Below are 20,364 nucleotides of genomic sequence, written 5' to 3'. Positions count from 1 at the left end.
GTTGCTGAATATTTTATTTTATGACTAGACGTCTTTATTTATAGATTATGAAAATATTAATTGACTGCAGTATTTCTTTAATGTTTAACATACAGAGCATTTTTATCAGATCTGTAATTGAGGATGAAAATTACAAAACTACGGTCGTGTGCATGGGGCCTTATTCAGTTTTTTGGAAATGCTAAGTATTTGTTTTCTTATTGATGAAGTTTTGTGTTGTCATTTTCAGATAATAGCTTCCTTAGTCCACAGCTACAAAAGATCTTTGAGCGGGTGAGACAGAGCGCAGATTTTATGCCTTCCTGGCAGATGACCGTAAGTATGGCTATGCATTTCTTACCTGCCTCTACCATTATCTGGCAATGGACCAATTAAAATACAGATATTGTCAGTTCCCCACTCTATTTATTTGTCCACAGAAAGTGCTTGAGGAGGAGCTGGGCCCTGATTGGAGGGAGAAGTTGTCATATTTTGAAGATAAACCTTTTGCAGCCGCCTCTATTGGCCAGGTACATCTTGCTAGGGTGCCGGATGGTCGTGAAGTAGCTATGAAGATCCAGGTGAGTTTACTGTTGCTTGACTTTTCCCCCTGTATTGAATATTCTGTTCCCAACCTCTGGACTACGCAACAGATCCCCCTTAATACTGTACTGTGTGGTGGGGGGCTCACTGGTCTATGAGGGAATAGAGGGTAGAGAGTATGATAAATATGGATTATGGGAAAACCCCTTTAACATCCTTCCCCCTATCCACAGGATAGGTAATATATATATATATCGGATCGGTGGGCATGCCATGAATTGAGCAGTACTGCTCATGCTCAGCCCCCGCTCCATTTATTTTTAAGGGTCTGCCGAGCGCTATCTTCCGCAGCCCCATAAAAATGAATGGAGCGGTGGCCGAGCATGCGCACTCCTGCACGATTCAATGGGGCTCACAGGGATCACAAGGTAAGCCCGTTCTCATAATTATTGGGCTCCCACTGATCACATAATTATCTTGTATCCTGTGGATGAGTGATGAATATTGAATATGGGAAAACCCCTTTAATTCTTTAGTTGAAATTGGCTTGTTGATTAGTTGTTAAAGGAAAATGGTGACAGACCCGATACTCTTAATATGTTAAGGATCTCTACTACAGAGGCAGAGTTGGACAAATTACTATGGACTTTAGGAGCCAGTTAAAATACTCCGAGACAGACATTAAAAAAATGCCCTAAAATAATGGAAGGGCTGACCTTTTACTTGGATGAGGCTGAGCTGCAATACTTGGCACAGCTGCACGTACAGACCATTTTCTGTGCATTGAAAAACATTTAAGGGGCCCCCACCGATCAGACATCGATGACCACAATAACGATAGAATGAAAATGATTTGGTCCCAGTAACCCTTTTGTCACTTTGGCATCATTGCGCCTTGATCATGTATGGGAACAGACCTATGACAATGCTACATGTTCTGTATAACTGTACATATCACTTTAGTTAATTGTACGTTTTTGATATGGGGTGTATACTTTACAGCTTGTGTTACATCTTTCTTTCTTTATCCAGTATCCTGGAATTGCTCAAAGTATTAAGAGTGATGTGGAAAATCTACTGTCAATTCTGAAAATGAGCGTAGTTCTACCGGACGGTAAGGAGTCTGCGCCATTTATTCCTACTTTTAGAAGTATGTTTTACTTTGAAGATGCCATATTAAAGGGGCTTTCTGGAAAACAACATTGATGGCCTATCAATGTGTGATCCGTGACAAGCAACCCATGACTAAACAGCAGAAGAAAAAGGCAACAGCTCCTTCACTTCAGTACCCGACACAGCACCACTCCCTCCTACACGGCTGTGTCTGCAGTACCAGACACCACTGCATGCACATGGACGGTCGTGTATTAGGTACTGCAATAGAGTGGCCCCTTCAGTCCGCTCATCAGTGGGAGTCCTGGGGATTGTAGCCCCACAGATCACCTATTGGTGGCCTATCCTAAGCCATGTTACAAAAAATGTAAGAGAATATATCTATTATGTCACAATTTGCCTTCAATTTTCTTAACAGGTTTGTTTCCTGAAAACAGCGTGCAAGTCCTACAAAAAGAACTGGCGTGGGAATGTGACTATTTACGTGAAGCCAACTGCGCCAAAATATTCAGGTAACACAGCAGTCAGTGTGGTTTAAGCAAGTACTTAATACTCAATGTCAAAGGTGGGAGGATAGGATCCTTCAGCGTAAACCTAAATCTTGAATTTTGTATAGAAAATCTTTCGGAGGACTGTGTTGAGTGATTTTAATCTGTTGTAAGGAATCTTCTCTATACTTAAGCTGGTAATAAATTTAAAAGATGTCGGCCGACATCTATTCCTCCCGCCACCCCCCCCCCCCCCCACCATGTACGCTCAGATCGACAACGGTAGGGATCCCAAAAGGTCTGACCCTTATCATTCCTACTTTTTATAATCTTTCTGATTGACAAGTTATAAAAGATGCCATGGGGCAACCCCTTTAACATTTGTCAGCTATCTTGTGGATGTGTTATAAATGTTAGTGGAGGGACCTCTTTTACCCCAGTATGTACTGACTAGGAGTTCACTAGAGAAGAAGCTGAGCAGATGAGGGCTACTTCTACAGAGCCCGTTCCGAATCCATTCATGCATAACCATTGGATATTTGTAATGGGCATCAATATTTAAAGAAAATTTTGGAAATCAATATTAGGCCACTGTAAGTGTTTAATATAAAAAAAAATATAAGGTCACAGCTTCTTTTTGAGTTTTGCTCCCCCTACGGGATCTGTGAGTAATTAGGATTGTGACTTCTATTCAGGAGACTGTCTGCTGGTCTACTGAAGATTTGTCTAAATGTTTCCTTCATAACCTACAGGAATCTCCTCAAAGATGATCCTTTCTTGAGGGTCCCACAAGTGATTGATGATCTCACTACCAAGAGAGTGTTGACTATGGAACTGGTGTCTGGCGTTCCTCTTGACCAATGCGCAGATATGGACCAGGAAACACGCAACCAGGTCAGATAATCGTATAGGGAGGATAGATCAGACACTGATCGTTCGGAATCTAATGGGAGTAAATAGACGAGCCTCATATACTCAAAACCCCACTCATCAAACATTGATGGCCTATGCTAAGACTAGTATATCCAAAAGAACACTAATGGGGCACTCACCAAGTTAAGAACTCCTCTTTAATGTAGCATCAACAGCGGTATTGGTATGTGGAGTAAAACTGGCCTTTGTTTTTGTGGAGCGAAGGATGGATACCTATGTAAAGTCCTGGAGAACTAATTAAAGGGGTTTTCCCAGCTTAGATATTTATGGCATAGTTTGCACGGCTGTTTTGGTAACACCCATAGAAATAAAAAGAGAGAGCCGCGCACAAGGTTTGCGGGTCCTGGGGATATGCCATAAATGTCTATGATGGGGATACCCCTTTAACTACTCAGTCTAAAAATCCTCCCAGATTCATGTCCATGGCTCAAAGACCCCAAGTTACTTTCATCATATTGTATGTCACTTGTTGCCGTGTTTGTATGAACACTTTATTTTTAGTAGCATTGTAGCTCGTGCTATTTTAGAAGACCTGTTGGTTTGATTCAGCTTTTCTTATTTGCTATGCTGTTTATGTAAACAGGACAAGGGGTCCATTCATTTTCCCAAACACCTCTATATCGATACTGACAGGAGGCTTTTCACTGTCTCTCTAGGGATAGGAAACCGAAAAGGTAAAAGGGGGGAAACCTTTATTTTCTGCTTCATTGTTTCCTGTCCCTAGAAAGATGGGGAAACCCTCTTGTCAGTGCCGTTGTAGAGGTTACTGGAAAATCCCCGGTAATTAACGGCAAGAGAAATTCCCAATTTTTAAAAAAAAATTTTTTTTTGTATATTTATTACCCGTTTTAGTTTTGTCTTCGATGTTGACTCGTAGGGGATAGTGTTAACGTTTATAGCATTCTCTGCTTTTCAGGTATCCTTCAATATCCTAAGACTCTGTCTGCAGGAGATCTTTCAGTACCGCTTCATGCAGACTGACCCAAACTGGTCCAACTTTTTCTATGATGCTGATATAGACAAGGTGAGAGTGACAACACATTCTGGTGGCGTTTCAAAAATGACAGTAGATTATCATTATAAGAAAAAAAAATTGTGTATAGATGATGGACAAGCTAATATCAACCTTAGAAAAGACTCTGTCCACCATTGCAGACTTCAAACATTGTGCAGTCTGATCTTGCCGTCATACTTCCTTCCATCTGTTCCCTACTTCTTATTAATGTACATTGGGTAATTTAGTAAGAAGTAGAGTACAAATGAATGGCAATATGACTGCAGGTTCAGACTACGCAGGGATTATTTGTAGTCTGTTACCATGGAGATACATTGATCTGCATGGAGGCTGTAAATACAAAACCATAGGGATTAAGACCATTTGCAAGGTTGCCACATTTTTAATTTGGAGAAATAAAAGGAAAAAGCATGGCGCCACATAGTGTGAGTAAGCCCAGAAGTAGCAGTTAGTGAACTAAAAATGAATGCTCACCACAGGACCGTAGAACAATCGCGTTGAAATTATTAGTAGAAGTGAGTGCTGCTGCCGAGATCCCAACCGGTCAGGCCATATTGGCCACCGCAATATAGACAATTTATAACTTAGGAAAAAACGGGAATAAGTGCGGCGCTGCTTCTCAAAGAAAGTACAAATGATGTAGAATGATGACGTTTATTGAACAATCCAGGCTACGCGTTTCAATGCCGCACCATCATCTTCCTCAGGCCATATAGATTACAGTACAAGCAACAGTGCTTTAAATAAACCATGCGGTGAGAAAAAAAAACGCCAATGTGATCAGGGTCAAAGTGCATCAATGACGTAATCACTAGCAAAACTTGTAAGTTAAAAGAACATTATCAATACAAAAGATAAAAAGGCATGTGTATGTAAATAAATAATTAGAAAGGGGAAGAACAAGAAAAACATAAAACATCAAAAAGACAAGTTGTAGCGTTTAAAACATCCATTTGTATGCTAACTGGAAGGTGAAGCGCAAGTACGATGTTAAACATCCATTAGGATGTGCAAATATAGTTCTAAACATCCATTCGGATGTTTAAGGTGCTAGACATCCATTTGGATGGTCAAAAAGGAAGGGTGAAGCACAGGCGATGTCTGTAACATCCATTTGTATGTTATGCTATAAGACATTCAAAAGGACGCTCAGCAAAATGACGCTTCCCATCCATTTGGATGCTATGAATGAAAACATCCATTTGGATGCCCAGCAGAGTTGAATCGCAAAAGGGATCTTAGACATCCAAATGGATGCTAACAAGACAGTAAGAGGCACATAAGGCTTATTGTCTTGTTCGCATCCATTTGGATGTCTAAGATCCCTTTTGCACTTCAACTCTCTGCTGGGCATCCAAATGGATGTTTTCATTCTTAGCATCCAAATTGATGGGAAGCGTCATTTTGCTGAGCGTCCTTTTGAATGTCTTATAGCATAACATACAAATGGATGTTACAGACATCGCCTGTGCGTCACCCTTCCTTTTTGACCATCCAAATGGATGTCTAGCACCTTAAACATCCAAATGGATGTTTAGAACTATATTTGCACATCCTAATGGATGTTTAAGATCGTACTTGCGCTTCACCTTCCGGTTAGCATACAAATGGATGTTTTAAACGCTACGACTTGTCTTTTTGATGTTTTATGTTTTTCTTGCTTTTCTTCCCCTTTCTAAGGAATGTTGCTATTTATTTATTTACATACACATGCCTTTTTATCTTTTGTATTGATAATATTCTTTTAACTTACAAGTTTTGCTAGTGATTACGTCATTGATGCACTTTGACCCTGATCACATTGGCGTTTTTTTCTCACCGCGTGGTTTATTTAAAGCACTGTTGCTTGTACTGTAATCTATATGGCCTGAGGAAGATGCCGGTGCGGCATTGAAACGCGTAGCCTGGATTGTTCAATAAACTTCATCATTCTACATCATTTGTACTTTCTTTGAGAAGCAGCGCCACACTTATTCCCGTTTTTTCCTAAGTTATAAATTGACATTTTTAATTTGTGATGTAGTGGTACAATAACAAAATAAATAGTTGTGAAGGTGGACCTAGCCTTTAATTTAGATGTCCACCATGTAGAAATAATATAAATTATTTCTACTTCTCCTTAGGTGATGCTGTTGGACTTTGGAGCTAGTCGATGGTTTGATGAGAAGTTCACTGATGATTATATTGAGGTGAATTGATTTGGCAGCACAGACTTCAATGTAAATCTCCATCAGACCCTTTTGCTGGTTGCAAACTGGACAATTGCTCCTGTTTCTTAGGAGGCCCCAAGGATGGGAAACCCAAAAGTAATCTTAAACCACCCATTGTTATTTAGCAGTGGATTTGGAACTTAAGTTGTGGACTTATGTGGGTGGTGTTGAGCATTTGCTTATTATTTGGGCACTGTATGGAGTAATTATATGGGCATTATGTCACCGTATTATCTCGACACTGTGACTGTATTAGGAGGGCTGGAAATATCGGAAAGATAACTCTCCTTATAAATGTGGACCAGTTGTGACTCCACAAGGCTGATCTAGTCTTGTGCTGGGACATTCCTTGGTAGGATTGTTAGACTCTTCTATACTGGCCAAAAGGACCCCTTTTTTTTTTTTCTTCCTTTGTCGGGTAAATGGAGCCCTATGGATTCCTTTGGCATATAAACCATGAGCTTTTCCCAGCGTAAACACAAAACCTAGGCTCCATAGGTAATTTGAACATAGCCTTCGTTCTCGGTGTATTGGTGACTTTGCTCCTTCTCTACCCAATGCAGGTTGTAAAAGCAGCAGCAGAAGGGGACAGAGCTAGAGTTATTGAAAAGTCCAGAGACCTGAAATTCCTGACTGGATTTGAAACCAAGGTAAAAATTGTAACACATAAAGGAACTCTACTTTGGAAGTGAATAAATGTGTTTTCTTCCTCATTAAAATGTAATAAACCCAGGACATAAAATGTAATGCTCTTACAGTCCGATAACTTTTTAAAGGGTTTGTCTGCTGGAAGTTGTAGTCACATGATGGTAAGTGACGGCATATCTCTAGGATATGCCATCACTTATCAGCGGGTCTGACTCCCGCAATCCTCAGAATGAATGGGTCGAGGTGCTAGTTCAATGTAGCTGCTCCTTTGCAGCTTTTGCCGGTACATTGAGGCTCCCGAATGAATGGAGCTCTGCTGCAGTTCACTGCAAGGTGGGAGGCCAGGAGCAATGTTGTGCATGGAGTAAGCCAAAGAGACCACAGTAAATCTGAGTTAATAGGGAGGAGTTCCTTTACTCCGGACCCTCGTCTATTGGCCAGAGTGGCTCTAAAGGTCCCAACACGTCCGTGCATTACACGGACAGCTCATTGACTTCAGTGCAACCTGTGTAATTCCTTATTTTCCCACTGTTGGTGCTGTATATGCAGCATGACACCCTTTGATCCGTATGTCAGAGAAACTTCCAAAGTTGAGAACCCCTTTAAGCTCTCCTCTGGTGAATATACTCGGGTGGGATTGAAATTTTTAACAGGTTCCCTGTTTTTTGGGCGAAGACATGCAGGGGGGGGGGGGGGGATGGGTTCACGGTGTTTTGCGGTGTATCGCGTCATTGAAAATTATTCTAATAATAAAAAAAAACAATTATGATCTTCCAAATACCCCCTACATTAAAGTGGACTCTAAATAAAGAAATTGCCTGTCCAGAATGTTTCTGTGGATTGCCACACGATGTATATAATTACATAAGCGTACAGACCTACCCACACATTATATTACTCACCCATTACGTATAGGCCTATATGCGCACATTCAATATCCTAAGCGTGCTCAGCCCATTTAGTTAGGCTGTAAAAACACAAAAAATGGCCATACTCACAAATTGGGCAGGTATAATCCCAATAGGACGCAGCCAGGTCAAAAATGCTGCTGAAGGAAGGTGCACAGGTGCGTTTAAATAATAATAGCCACTCCCACTAGCCTTGAGGGGAGTGGCGTGTGGTGCATGGGATATGTAGTAAAAAGTAAATGAATAGTGTATAATGTGCAAGTAGTAATAATATGTGTGAAATATAGGGGGCAGTACTGAGTATAGTGAGTGGTGAATAAAGTGTAAAATATAGTGGGCAGTACTAAAAGGGTCAGGAACGTGAGTGATGCATGAAGCGTGGGTGCAGTGTGTAAAACATGGAGGGCTAATGCGTAAATCATGAGGCACAGCCTATATAGACTGGTAGCAGCCTATTTGTAACGCCATGATAGTACATAGAGCGGGCTGCCCTGCTTGCTATGCCAGACCGCAACACACCATGCTCTCCCAGCATTGAAGACCTGGCCCATTTAGTTAGGCTGTGCACATGATCAGGGTGGAGGACAGTGCGGTGTGTGCAGTAAGCCGCGACAGCAACCTCAGTACATATATGCATCACCAGAACAAAGCTCAGTACATATATACACAGCACCAGAACCAAGCTCAGTACATATATACACAGCACCAGAACCAAGCTCAGTACATATATACACAGCACCAGAACCAAGCTCGGTACATATATACACAGCACCAGAACCAAGCTCAGTACATATATACACAGCACCAGAACCAAGCTCGGTACATATATACACCGCACCAGAACAAAGCTCAGTACATATATACACCGCACCAGAACAAAGCTCAGTACATATATACACAGCACCAGAACAAAGCTCAGTACATATATACACCGCACCAGAACCAAGCTCGGTACATATATACACAGCACCAGAACCAAGCTCGGTACATATATACACAGCACCAGAACCAAGCTCGGTACATATATACACAGCACCAGAACAAAGCTCAGTACATATATACAACACCAGAACAAAGCTCAGTACATATATACACAACACCAGAACAAAGCTCAGTACATATATACACAGCACCAGAACAAAGCTCAGTACATATATACACAGCACCAGAACCAAGCTCAGTACATATATACGACACCAGAACCAAGCTCAGTACATATATACAAAGCACCAGAACCAAGCTCAGTACATATATACAACACCAGAACCAAGCTCAGTACATATATACAACACCAGAACCAAGCTCAGTACATATATACAACACCAGAACAAAGCTCAGTACATATATACAACACCAGAACAAAGCTCAGTACATATATACAACACCAGAACAAAGCTCAGTATATATATATACACAGCACCAGAACAAAGCTCAGTACATATATACAACACCAGAACAAAGCTCAGTACATATATACACCGCACCAGAACCAAGCTCGGTACATATATACACAGCACCAGAACCAAGCTTGGTACATATATACACAGCACCAGAACAAAGCTCAGTACATATATACACAGCACCAGAACAAAGCTCAGTACATATATACACAGCACCAGAACAAAGCTCAGTACATATATACAACACCAGAACAAAGCTTGTACGCCATAAAACTACAGCTCCCAGTATAGCCAGAACGATGGTAAGGATATGCTGGGGGTTGCTGTTTCACAAAAAAGAACGATACACATATCATCTCGCTGCAGATCATACAGTGACTACATTACTGAGCAGTCACAGGGAGAATTTACATTTAGTGACTCACCGGTGACGACTTCTCAGATTCTATCGTTCCCTTTACTTTTCCATCTGGTCCAGAACTCTATGGTGCCTCCTGGCCATGACCCATTTCTGCGGAAATGGGTAAATTTGCTGCTCTGATGTCTTCAGAAGCTCACTTTTTCAAAATTTCTGCACCTATAAACGAAGAGCAAATTCTTATGGTACCACACTCTATGCCCCCAAATATAATAGTATCATACACTGTGTCCCCGAATATAATAGCGCGACACACTGTGCCCCTGAATATAATAGTAACATACACTGTGCCCCTGAATAAAATTGTCAAACACTGTAAAGTAATGCACCACACACAGTGCCCCTTGTAGATGATGCCCCTCATAGAGCCCTCTGTAGATAGTGCTCCCAGTAGAGCCCTCTATAGATAGTTCTCCCCATAGAGACCTCTGTAGGTTGTAGCGTTCCCTGTAGATAGTGTCCCCTGTGGCGTTCCCTGTGGATGGGGCCCCCTGTGGCGTTCCCTGTGGATGGGGCCCCCTGTGGCGTTCCCTGTGGATGGGGCCCCCTGTGGCGTTCCCTGTGGATGGGGCCCCCTGTGGCGTTCCCTGTGGATGGGGCCCCCTGTGGCGTTCCCTGTGGATGGGGCCCCCTGTGGATGGGGCCCCCTGTGGCGTTCCCTGTGGATGGGTCTCTATCTACAGGGAACGCCATCGCGCTGACTGCATAATCACTAAAGTTCCGAATGGCGAGGCATCATGTGCCTCGCCAGGGCAGCGCTAGTCAACTCTATTGTATCCGCGTGGATACAATTGAGTGCCAATCCCACCCCTGAATATACCTTGTTTGGGTGAACTCTGGCCAAAGAATCCATGTTATTCTAATGACCTATCAGTACAGTAATGCTTAGGAAATATTTCAATAATCTGGATTTGTTTTAGTCATACATATTTGATACTTTGCATATTTGTTTTCCTTTAGATACTAGTAGATATGGTGCGGCTTGGTCAGCACAATGCTCCAGCATGTCGTAGGCATGGGTAGGATGTTGTCATGGCAGACCACGGGATACTGCTGGTTGGACACAGAAGTCGCTCACCCAGCAGGACATTTATACAGCCCTTCATTTATCATTTAGGAGATGTTTTGTCTTCCCACGCAGATATCCCCTGTGTTGTGAATTGGCATTCTACTCTTTATTTGTTCCTTTGTTCTCAATGACCCTAAAATCGTGTCCCCTTTATATAATTCTGGTGTCATAAAGATGTCTGAACTCAGCAGAACAAATTGTTTTCACGTTGCTTTATTCACAAATAGCAACGACTCCAAGATCCCACATCGGAACCAGTCTGCTGGCACTGGCTACCCAAGAAGATGCCAGACTATGTTGTAAGATAACCTTGCTACATGTATGAAGCAAACCTCTGCCCTATTTAACACTATACTGCCTGTAGTTTTCCCATTTAAACAGACGTAGGCTAGCGCTGTGATTTGGGTTGTGTGAAAATACTTTTAGCGTTGTAGGATCTGCGAAACGGACAGTAATATACAATGATGGCCTCCAGCAGTAATGTCCAGCCAGACAGAAACTCTCTCATATTGTCTCGGTTTCTCACTGATTTCTTTTATACCTATTGTGCTACGCTGTAATTATCTGTCCAGAATATTAATGAGATGAGGCCGGCATATCCTGTTGATATGACCGTTCTATTACAGTAGCACGGATTTCGGATGGACTTCGACATGGCGCTGTATTAAAAAAGCACTTTTCTATTTAATGGGTAACGCTCAGATCAGTGATCAACGTGAATGGGTTTGTCTGGTCAGATTCCGGGTACGGCTGCCGGAGGCTTCAGCGATCATTTATTTTCTACTGGGGTTCTGCAATGTAAACTCCCATGTACTTCGGCAGGAACGAAGCATTACATGGCACCCATTCAATTCAACGGGTCTTTTATTTCCCCCCCCCGGGCTCCCTGATCTTCCATTGATGAGAGCCATACTGGACAGGGTTTCAGGGGTTAGGGTTTACTGTACATGCCCTCTGGAGGTCTGGTCAGCTCTCCTCTACTTGTATTACCCATAAAATAATGGTGGACCACATGTCACTGGGTTGTGACACTATCTAATCGGTGTTGATGACAGTCTGACTGTGTTAGGACACCCCCTATTGATAAGGTGGATGCCATCACCCAGATGTCAGTTTATTCATACATTTCCAGGAGGGATAATAGAGGAACCGCATAATGCAGATTTATAAGAAAAGATGATCCAGCTCATTTAAAGGGTTTTTCTAGTTTTACGTAAATAAAACACCGTATTATTGGTCCGATGAACGTTATGCAGCTCTCATCTAGTTTTATTTGGATTCTTCACCATGTTTAAGATCCCTGTTTGCCAGTGAATGGAAACATGGACAACGTTTTTATTCACTGACAGAAAACAGAGATCATGGAGAGGGTTAGACACACACAGGATATTAGAAAGTTACATGCCCACGGGCCTGTCTGATTCCTCGGTTTCAGAAGTGGAAGCACAAGTGTGTCTGGCAGCCCCTCATAGGGCAGATCAACAGAAAGGGATTTATTGTGTTTGGGGCTTAAGGATGTTTTACTGAATGTTTTTCTACTCTTTTAGGGATTTATGATTTTAGTTTGTGAAGCTGAATTTTAAAGGGAGACTATTGAAGAACGCCACAGTCCGCCCCTACCGAGCCCAAAATGACTGATCACAAGGAGCAGTGGATTTTTATTCGACTATAAATAGAGAAGTTCAGTTATAGGGACCCCAATCTAAAAAATGACTGGTCATCGTGTTCATTGTGACCCTTGAAATCCGGCCCGTGTGTATTTGAGATTTGTGTTTGCTTGTTAGTCCTCGGCTATATAATAAAGAACATGTTCTGGCTGTGGGATGACCACTTGTCCATGCTGAATGGTCAGACGTATTGTCCATGGACTGTGTGAGGGGGGTACAGTCCCAGCTTTTACTACCACAATGGTTCATGTTTGCGCTGTTGGGTACAGCCTGTCCACGCAGCAGAGTGTTCAGACACTGTGCGGGACATTGCTGTGTTATGTTTTCATTGTTATATGTTCCGAGCTATAAAAAAATTCAAGGCAGTGTCGTTCCCGAGGACCATTGTGAGTTTTGGGGATTTGGTAGGAAGAAAGGGCTGGAACATCTCTTTAAAATGATGATCCGGTACAATGAAGATTATCGCACAACAGATGATCAGAGCTGAGCACCGACGTACTGCTGGATTCATTGTCATCGTGATAAATGGTGCAGATCATCAGCAAATCATTCAGATCCAATTAATTTTGTTTATTCAGCAGTAGAAATCTCATTCTTCACATATCTCATCTCCTCGAAGCCTCCATTGGACATTTTCCACCAGCTTTCTCCGATTTTTTAATTCTGTTTATTGATCTGTATCTTGGATAACCCTTTTCCTGGTAATTTCTTGCCACCTCTCCTTCTAAAAAAAAAAAAAAAACCCTTACCCCCTGCTCTAGCCTCAGCAAAGTTTGTACTAGTAATAATAAATATGAATATACAGGGGGCTGCATAAGTAGGTATACAGTGCGTACATCAATACGGAAGAAATGGAAGATTCAGCATCCGGTCAAACCGGGAACAATCTAGAAGTCTCTCGCCCATAAATTAGAAATCTAATATCACATAGCATGAAACAGCGATACATGTAATACATTACACATATAAGCATCAGTAGGAGAAGAAAGGAAAAGAAGGGAAAGGAATGAAGACGAGTATTCCATTAATAAAATGAAAACTTAACGCTGCACATGTGAAATCTAGATTTCTGCTATAATTAACAGCAGTCTCTGGCGACCATTATAGTAAATGTCGGGCTGAGGGTGATCCTGCCCCTCCTGGTAAGTTTTACCATCCTTATTTTTTTTTTGCTCATTTTTAATGCCAGAAGACTGTCGTAAAGCCGTTCTTATATTCCCCGTTGGTGTTCTCTGTATGAATAAGAACACTGGCGATTGGTGGGGAAAGGTTCAACACAGGACAATTGAATTAATGATTGTCCCTCTGACAACTATTATGCAGAACTTTAGGGACCCCCCAAGGTAAGGTGGGGAACTCCTTTTGAAACCATCAGCTTGTCCTGACCCAGTCTGAAACGAAAGAATCAGGTGCAGCCTTAATATCTTATTCCTGAGGTGTTCAGGATGCTGCGATGCATGAAACTGTTTAGGGTCTTCCGACTGTAAAGCTGTTTTGGCTGTGCCTTCTCTTTCTGTGACATGGAGGAAGGGGGGCACGAACAAAATAGCAGTAACTGAAATAAATAATGTGGCTGGAAAGGGATATTTGGGTCATTATTGTACTTTAAAGACACTCCCAAAGTTGCCCTTACATCTATTTAGATTTTTTTTCCTCAATAATATTGGATATGTTCAGCACGCCCACTCTCCTGCAATGAGCAGACTACACAGTGGAGTCACATTATTATGACCAGCAGCTAATATCCAGAGTAACCGCCGTGGGCAGCACGGACAGCAGCTGGACGGGCTGGGAGTGACTCAATAAGGTGCTGGTAGGTGGTCTCCGGTATCTGGAGCCGTGCTGACTGCAGAGCATCCCACATGTGGGGGAGGATCCATAGAGCGAACAAGACGATCGAGGTCCCACAGATGCTCAATTGGGTTCAGGTCTGGTGAATTAGGGGGCCAGGGAAGTACTTGGAAGTCTTGGTCGTGCTCTTCCAGCCACTGTCGGACATTTCTAGCCGTGTGACATGTCGCATTGTCTTGCTGGAAGATTCTATCGGCAGCAGGGAACATAAACAGCATGTATGGGTGGACGTGATCTGCAACGATGGCTTCATACCCAAATCGGTTCCGAGGGCCTACCACATGGATGAGTGGCCCAGAGAATGCCATGAAAATATTCCCCAGACCATAACGCTGCCGCCTCCAGCTTGTGTTCCTCCAGCAATGGTTGCCGGGTGTTTGTTCTCTGTTTCTCGCCTGACACCCCAACATCCATCCATTTGATGAAGCGGAGAAGGCAACCCTTTGCCAAGCATCGGTGGTCCAATTCCGATATTGCCGTGCAAATTGAAGCCTTTTTTTCTGATGGACCTTTGTTATCATAGGAGCAGTGACCATCCGTCTGCTTCAGAGCCCCATACGCAGTAGGGTTCTCTGAAATGTTATTTTAGACACCCGTCTTGTGGCCCCTGGTTAATTTTCGCGATGAGCACAACCAATGTAGCGTGTCGTTTGGCTCTCGCGCCCCTTCATAGATGACCTTCACCCCTCAAATCAATGGCACGTGGTGACCATTTGCACCGGATCAGGTGATGCAAACGGAAAGCTATTGTTTCCGTTTGTTTCAGTGTGGATTTAGTTCATGGCACCGACGTAACCCATGAACGGAGTCCCAACGCAGATATGAATGAAGCCTTATATGGTTTTTCAGTGTGTGATTTTATTTATTTATTTTTCAATCATGTTCTATAGTGGTAAAGATCTTGTTTTCCAGTAAGAAAGATGAGACGCATTGAAGCCGTGTAGACTGTATACATGGAATGGCCTATATTACAGGAAGCCTTTAAGAATGATTCAGTCAAATCAATGCATGTTTTTGTTTTTTACAGCTTAATGGCTTCCTTTATTCCAGATAAACAGCATTTTCCATCTTTTCTTTTTGGCAATGTCTGAGCTTCGGAATGCCTCACCTTTTTGGCTTGGAAAAGAGTATTGTTCCTAAACAGACCCGCCACCTTATGCGCTGACTATATAATTCCTGTGAGGGCTGATGAGATTGATTCTCGTGGTTTTTAGAGGAGAATTTTTAGGAATTATTGTACAGCCTTTTATCGGTTAAATATCTAATGCTGCTTCTTAAGGTCCTTTTACACCGGCCATTCCTGATCATTGCTCCGTGTGAACAGACCAACGATCAGCCGATGAACAAGCAAACGCTCGTTCATTGGCTGATCGTATCATTTATGCAGCATGAAATATTCTTATGAATTACATAGTAAAAGTCCGTATTCCTTGAATTAAAAAGAAAATAAAGTGTTAAGCTTTTCCCTGAAATGTAGTTCTTTTGTGTGAATGTATTCTGCTGTTTTGGAGGGGTGTTTAACCTACACAGGTAGCAAATGCAGAGTGGCGAACTACAATGGCAGCCGGTGCCCAAGTTTTGTCGTCCAGCTTTCCACATAATGGCATAGAAGTCTCCATAGTTATCTGTATGGCAAACTTCACGTCACTGCACTTGTAGTTGTTGGGTACAAGAATGCAATTTTAAGAAATAGAATAAAAAAATAATTTAATAATAATTAAAAAAATTATCTAGTTCTAAAGTGATATTGACCGATTTCCACATCTGTGACAGTCGATATTAACCATCGGAGTATGTGAGATCCACACCAGCTGATGGCTGTGGTTGAAAATTTACAAGCCCCTAATCATTTCACCAATGAGCAGGTCACTAGAAAAAGGGGTGGTTTTCGGCACACTAAAACGCAAACCTAGTAGGAGGCAGTTCTCCCACTTCAGAGAACAGCCTGGTGGCCTAACATCAAGATCCACTGGTTCTAGCTCTTAGATGTACTGGTAGATGATTATCTACAACTTGCCGCGGCTTATCTCCTTTCGAAGATTGGGCATATTGGAATCCAACATGCCGACCCTTTTCTCCCCCGCCATCTGACGTCTGGGGATAGTTGGGACACCTATTAAATAGTCAGCCGAAATCGGCGTGTTCGGCCAGCATATATCTAATGTGTATGGCCACCTTTAAAGTGTTTTGGTTAAATGTGTTGGCAGCTGTAAAAAATGTAAATATACGGGGACCACTGGGGTTTAGCTTGGCATATTGTTTAGTTGTGGCATTAGTCAATTGCACTGCTTTATTAGGCTTTGAAACCAGACTGTTCTTTTTATTAATGGGTGTTTTTGGTTTTTTTGCCATCCCCAGGTGTTTGAAGAGGCTCACGTGGATGCTGTGATGATTCTAGGAGAGGCTTTTGCCTCAGAAGAGCCATTCAATTTTGGCACCCAAAACACAACCAAAAGAATCCATGACCTAATCCCGGTCATGCTAAAACACAGACTTGCACCTCCACCTGAGGAAACCTACTCCCTGCACCGGAAAATGGCAGGCTCTTTTCTCATCTGTGCCAAGCTTAAGGCAACCATCCCATGTAAAGAGCTCTTTGACAGTACATATCGTCAGTACTGGGCACAACGAGGGCAAGAGGGGCACCAGTCAACCACTGATTAAAGCAATCCATCATTTTTACTTGAAATGAATGACACAATGTTACAGTTTTTGTTTTTTAATCTTTTTTTTTCTTTTCTTTTTACTATCGAGAGAATATTCAATACAGTCCTAGTACTGTGAGTCCAGGTCTTTCCACTGGTCGAGTATATATGGTTTTGTTACCCACCCGCCTGCCGGCTTATGAATTGCAAAGAACTTCCAAGACATTGACTCTTATGCCAAGTGTGTGCTTTTCAGCTACCCTTGGTCTAAAGTGGAATTTCTCTAATAAATGGGTGAGATTAAAGGTCCCATCCTTTTTCAGCTTTCATCCGAAAAGGTCCAGCCTGCTTAGGGTGGCGATCTCAATGACAAGCGTCTCATCTGGGAATCAAACGCTTTTCCCGATGTGTATCTCAGCCGTGCCGGAAGGCATTAGTTGTTCAGTCTAAACTATTTTTTTTATATATTTTTATTAGTTTTTGCTTCGTATTGGTTTATTCCTATATAATGTATGTCGGCAGCCTCTCTCTCTCTCTCCGAAAACTCGGACTTGTCCCAAAATTGTGGATTGACTTTCAGTGACTTGTCATTGCGATGTTTTAATTAATCACTTAATCCGCTATTCAGCGTCCTTTGAAGCTGCCTCGTTGTTCAGGAAGATAGGATTCCCTGTGAAATTTTTCCCGTTGACAGGAGGACCTTGGAACAATGTAAAATAGGTCACCCGGGTTCCAGGCACTGATATGTCTCCAGAAAACCAGATCAGAGCTTATATTTCTTTAGCCAGAATATACAATGCTGATTAAATAAGTAAATGGATTGCGGAGTGCGCCTCCCAGTAAGATTTATGCCAAACTAGAGCATTGCAGACCTCTCATCGCCCACGTTTCTTGTCGCTGATGTTGTGCAGGCTTCTTCTAGTGCTTTCAAGGGACCACATATCCCTAGCTGCTTTTCTAGAAGAGGGATACTAATGACATTCACAAAAATAGATTACAAAATGGACAAACTTATCGGAACTAAATCTATTTATGATCTAGCTGTGATCATGGAGGGACCGTCTATTCTAAATGCAAAATATATACATATACACAATTTCCTTGCACTGAGGGCTCCATGAGCTGTTCCTGTGTGAAGGATTTTCGCCTATCCACAGGATGGGTAATAAATGTCTGATCGCTGGGGGACCTATCGATCACTTTAATAAAGTTCCCGAGATGTCTGTTACTCACTGCATGATCGAAGTAATACGAATTTTGAATGGAGCGGTGGACGAGGATGCGCCCAGCCAATCCATTCAATGTATGGGACTGCTAGAAATAGCCAAGTGAAGGCGCTTGGCATTGAATGGATCAGCAGGGTTTGTACTTAAAGGAGTTTTCCCGTCAGAGACGTTTATGACCTATCCACAGGATAGATCATAAATGTCCGATGCGGGTTCCACCTTCGCGATGCGCACCGGTCTCTAGAATGGGGCCCTCTAAATCCCGTTCTACCGCACTGTGTTGCTGCTGACGCGTGTGATTTCTGAAAATGAATTACTGTAATAGCGAGGCTCGCTGAGCTAAGCGGTTTCCATAAGTCCCATAGAACTGAATGGTTGTTACGGAAACCGCGTAACTCATGGTCGGAAATCACACGCTTCAGCCACAACACAGTGTGGTAGAACGGGGTTTAGGGGCCTCGTTCTAGCGATAGAGGTGGGACCCGCATCTATCTGACAATTATTACATCCTGTGGATATGTCATAAATGTCTGATGATAAAACCCTTTTAACCACTGCTCCATTCGAGCTCCTCTGCAGTTTGGTGGAAACGGGGGGCTCAGGACACCTGTTCTAGTGATCGATGGAGATCCTAGCGATCAGACGTTTATCACCTATCCTGTGGATAGGTGATTAATGCCAATTGTGGGAAAAACCCTTTTTTTTAAAAGTTGTCCAGGATTAGAAAAAAATGTGGGTCTGAGCTGCAATAACTACACCCCGAGGGCAAGCTTGGCAGACAACCCCATTAAGTGACAAGGCGCGAGGTACTTCCCTCTGCAGGTTCACTGCTGCTTCATTATAGGTATCTTCAGACAATCCAGACTCTAGTTTGCAACAGACTATCAGCAGGCTCCGTTTACAGTATACAGGTTGATGCAATCAACTATTTTTTTTTTATTCTGCTGCCTCCAGCGGGTAAGCATCAGTGAATCATTGCACAGGTAACAATTACTTATTGTTTTTATGTGTAGCATATATATATATATATATATAATATATAATATTGACCGTGCTGTCTACTATGATTTACTCAAAGATCGTACACAGTGTTTCAGATGGCATTGTGCTATTTCTTCTCTTAAAGGAGGTCATATTTGAAGACGAAAAAAAAAAAAAAAGTTCTGACTTTTTTTTTTCTTCCAGAAACAGCGCCACTCTGTACCCTGGTCTGTGTCTGGTATTGCAGCTTGGGTCCATTCAAAGACCAGATACTCTGTCAAGCAGAGATTTTTTTTTTCTGCTCTCATACAACCCCTTTAAGAGGGGAGAGTCTTGTTGATGTCTCAAGTGACTACGCTCCAGTTATTTTAGACTGCCGGGTGCCTATGTTTATCATTAGTATACAAATACATGAATATTGGTGGGATGTCTCTTCAGGTTGATTTTACTTGTATTTTAAGTATTTTGGCTGGGCTTACTGCCCTTTGTGGTTGATAGACCGTATACGAACTGCTTCACTTAGATTTATTATGTCACCAAAGAAGAAAGCCACGTGTTCTTTACAGTGAATGTACATTTAATAAATAAATTCTGCGACTAGTCCTATTCTGTATCTTAATTATTTTTTTTCATTCCGAGACAGTGAATACAGATGTTCAAAGCGGTACCAACTCTCCACTAAAACCTCGTAAGTGCTGCATCAATTCTTCTGATTTAATGTCCTTTAGGTGAACGTCTACCCTTGAACGCTAGTCGGTGCTGTTTAATTTCTTAACCCCTTAAGGCCCATGCCCATAGACGTCAATCTTAACTCCACATGACCATTTTCACACGAATTGGCATCGAATCATATGGAACCTAAAAAGAAAGCGAGAAATATAGCCTTAGGCTTGGCCTGATGAAGACGCTAGTCCAGCGTTGAAACGCGTAGCCTCAAACTGCCTTTATTGTTTTAAACCCAATAAAACCCATTTATCACCTATTCGTCTGGACTTGAAATTGATGTTAGCAGCGCTGTACTTTGGTCCGCAACTTTTCTCCCTCCATGTCTCGAATCATATGGAGGAGGGAAACAATATTTGCAATGTACATATCATGAGTGTTGCATTTCGCATTACCAGACATGTTGAGCATCATGCGGCACAAGAAGCGGTCAATCTCTAGACCAGAGGGGACATATATCCTTGTTTTAGTCATTCTTATATCCTGTCGCGTTGGTCCACTGGCTTCATGCCTAGTTGTCGCATTTTTGTTCCCGAACATTTTTTTT

At 42.3% G+C, this 20,364-nt stretch overlaps 1 protein-coding gene across 1 annotated transcript in view; it reads left to right on the top strand.

Annotated features, from left to right (window-relative positions):
* Positions 1-16,935, top strand: part of COQ8B (coenzyme Q8B) — a 33,052-nt gene extending 16,117 nt beyond the window's left edge. Inside the window, exons 7-15 of the mRNA XM_075836104.1 lie at positions 230-315; positions 420-560; positions 1,555-1,636; positions 2,054-2,147; positions 2,876-3,017; positions 3,973-4,080; positions 6,195-6,260; positions 6,845-6,931; positions 16,601-16,935. Of these exons, the coding sequence (XP_075692219.1) occupies positions 230-315; positions 420-560; positions 1,555-1,636; positions 2,054-2,147; positions 2,876-3,017; positions 3,973-4,080; positions 6,195-6,260; positions 6,845-6,931; positions 16,601-16,906 (1,112 nt within the window). The 3' untranslated portion in view covers positions 16,907-16,935. The remainder of the gene's footprint in view (positions 1-229; positions 316-419; positions 561-1,554; positions 1,637-2,053; positions 2,148-2,875; positions 3,018-3,972; positions 4,081-6,194; positions 6,261-6,844; positions 6,932-16,600) is intronic.
* Positions 16,936-20,364: the final 3,429 nt, after the last annotated feature.

The sequence above is a fragment of the Rhinoderma darwinii genome, chromosome 8 (assembly GCF_050947455.1).
Source record: "Rhinoderma darwinii isolate aRhiDar2 chromosome 8, aRhiDar2.hap1, whole genome shotgun sequence".
Taxonomy (NCBI): domain Eukaryota; kingdom Metazoa; phylum Chordata; class Amphibia; order Anura; family Rhinodermatidae; genus Rhinoderma; species Rhinoderma darwinii.
The sequence above is the reverse complement of the archived record's forward strand: the minus strand, read 5'-3'. Positions and strand labels throughout refer to the sequence as shown.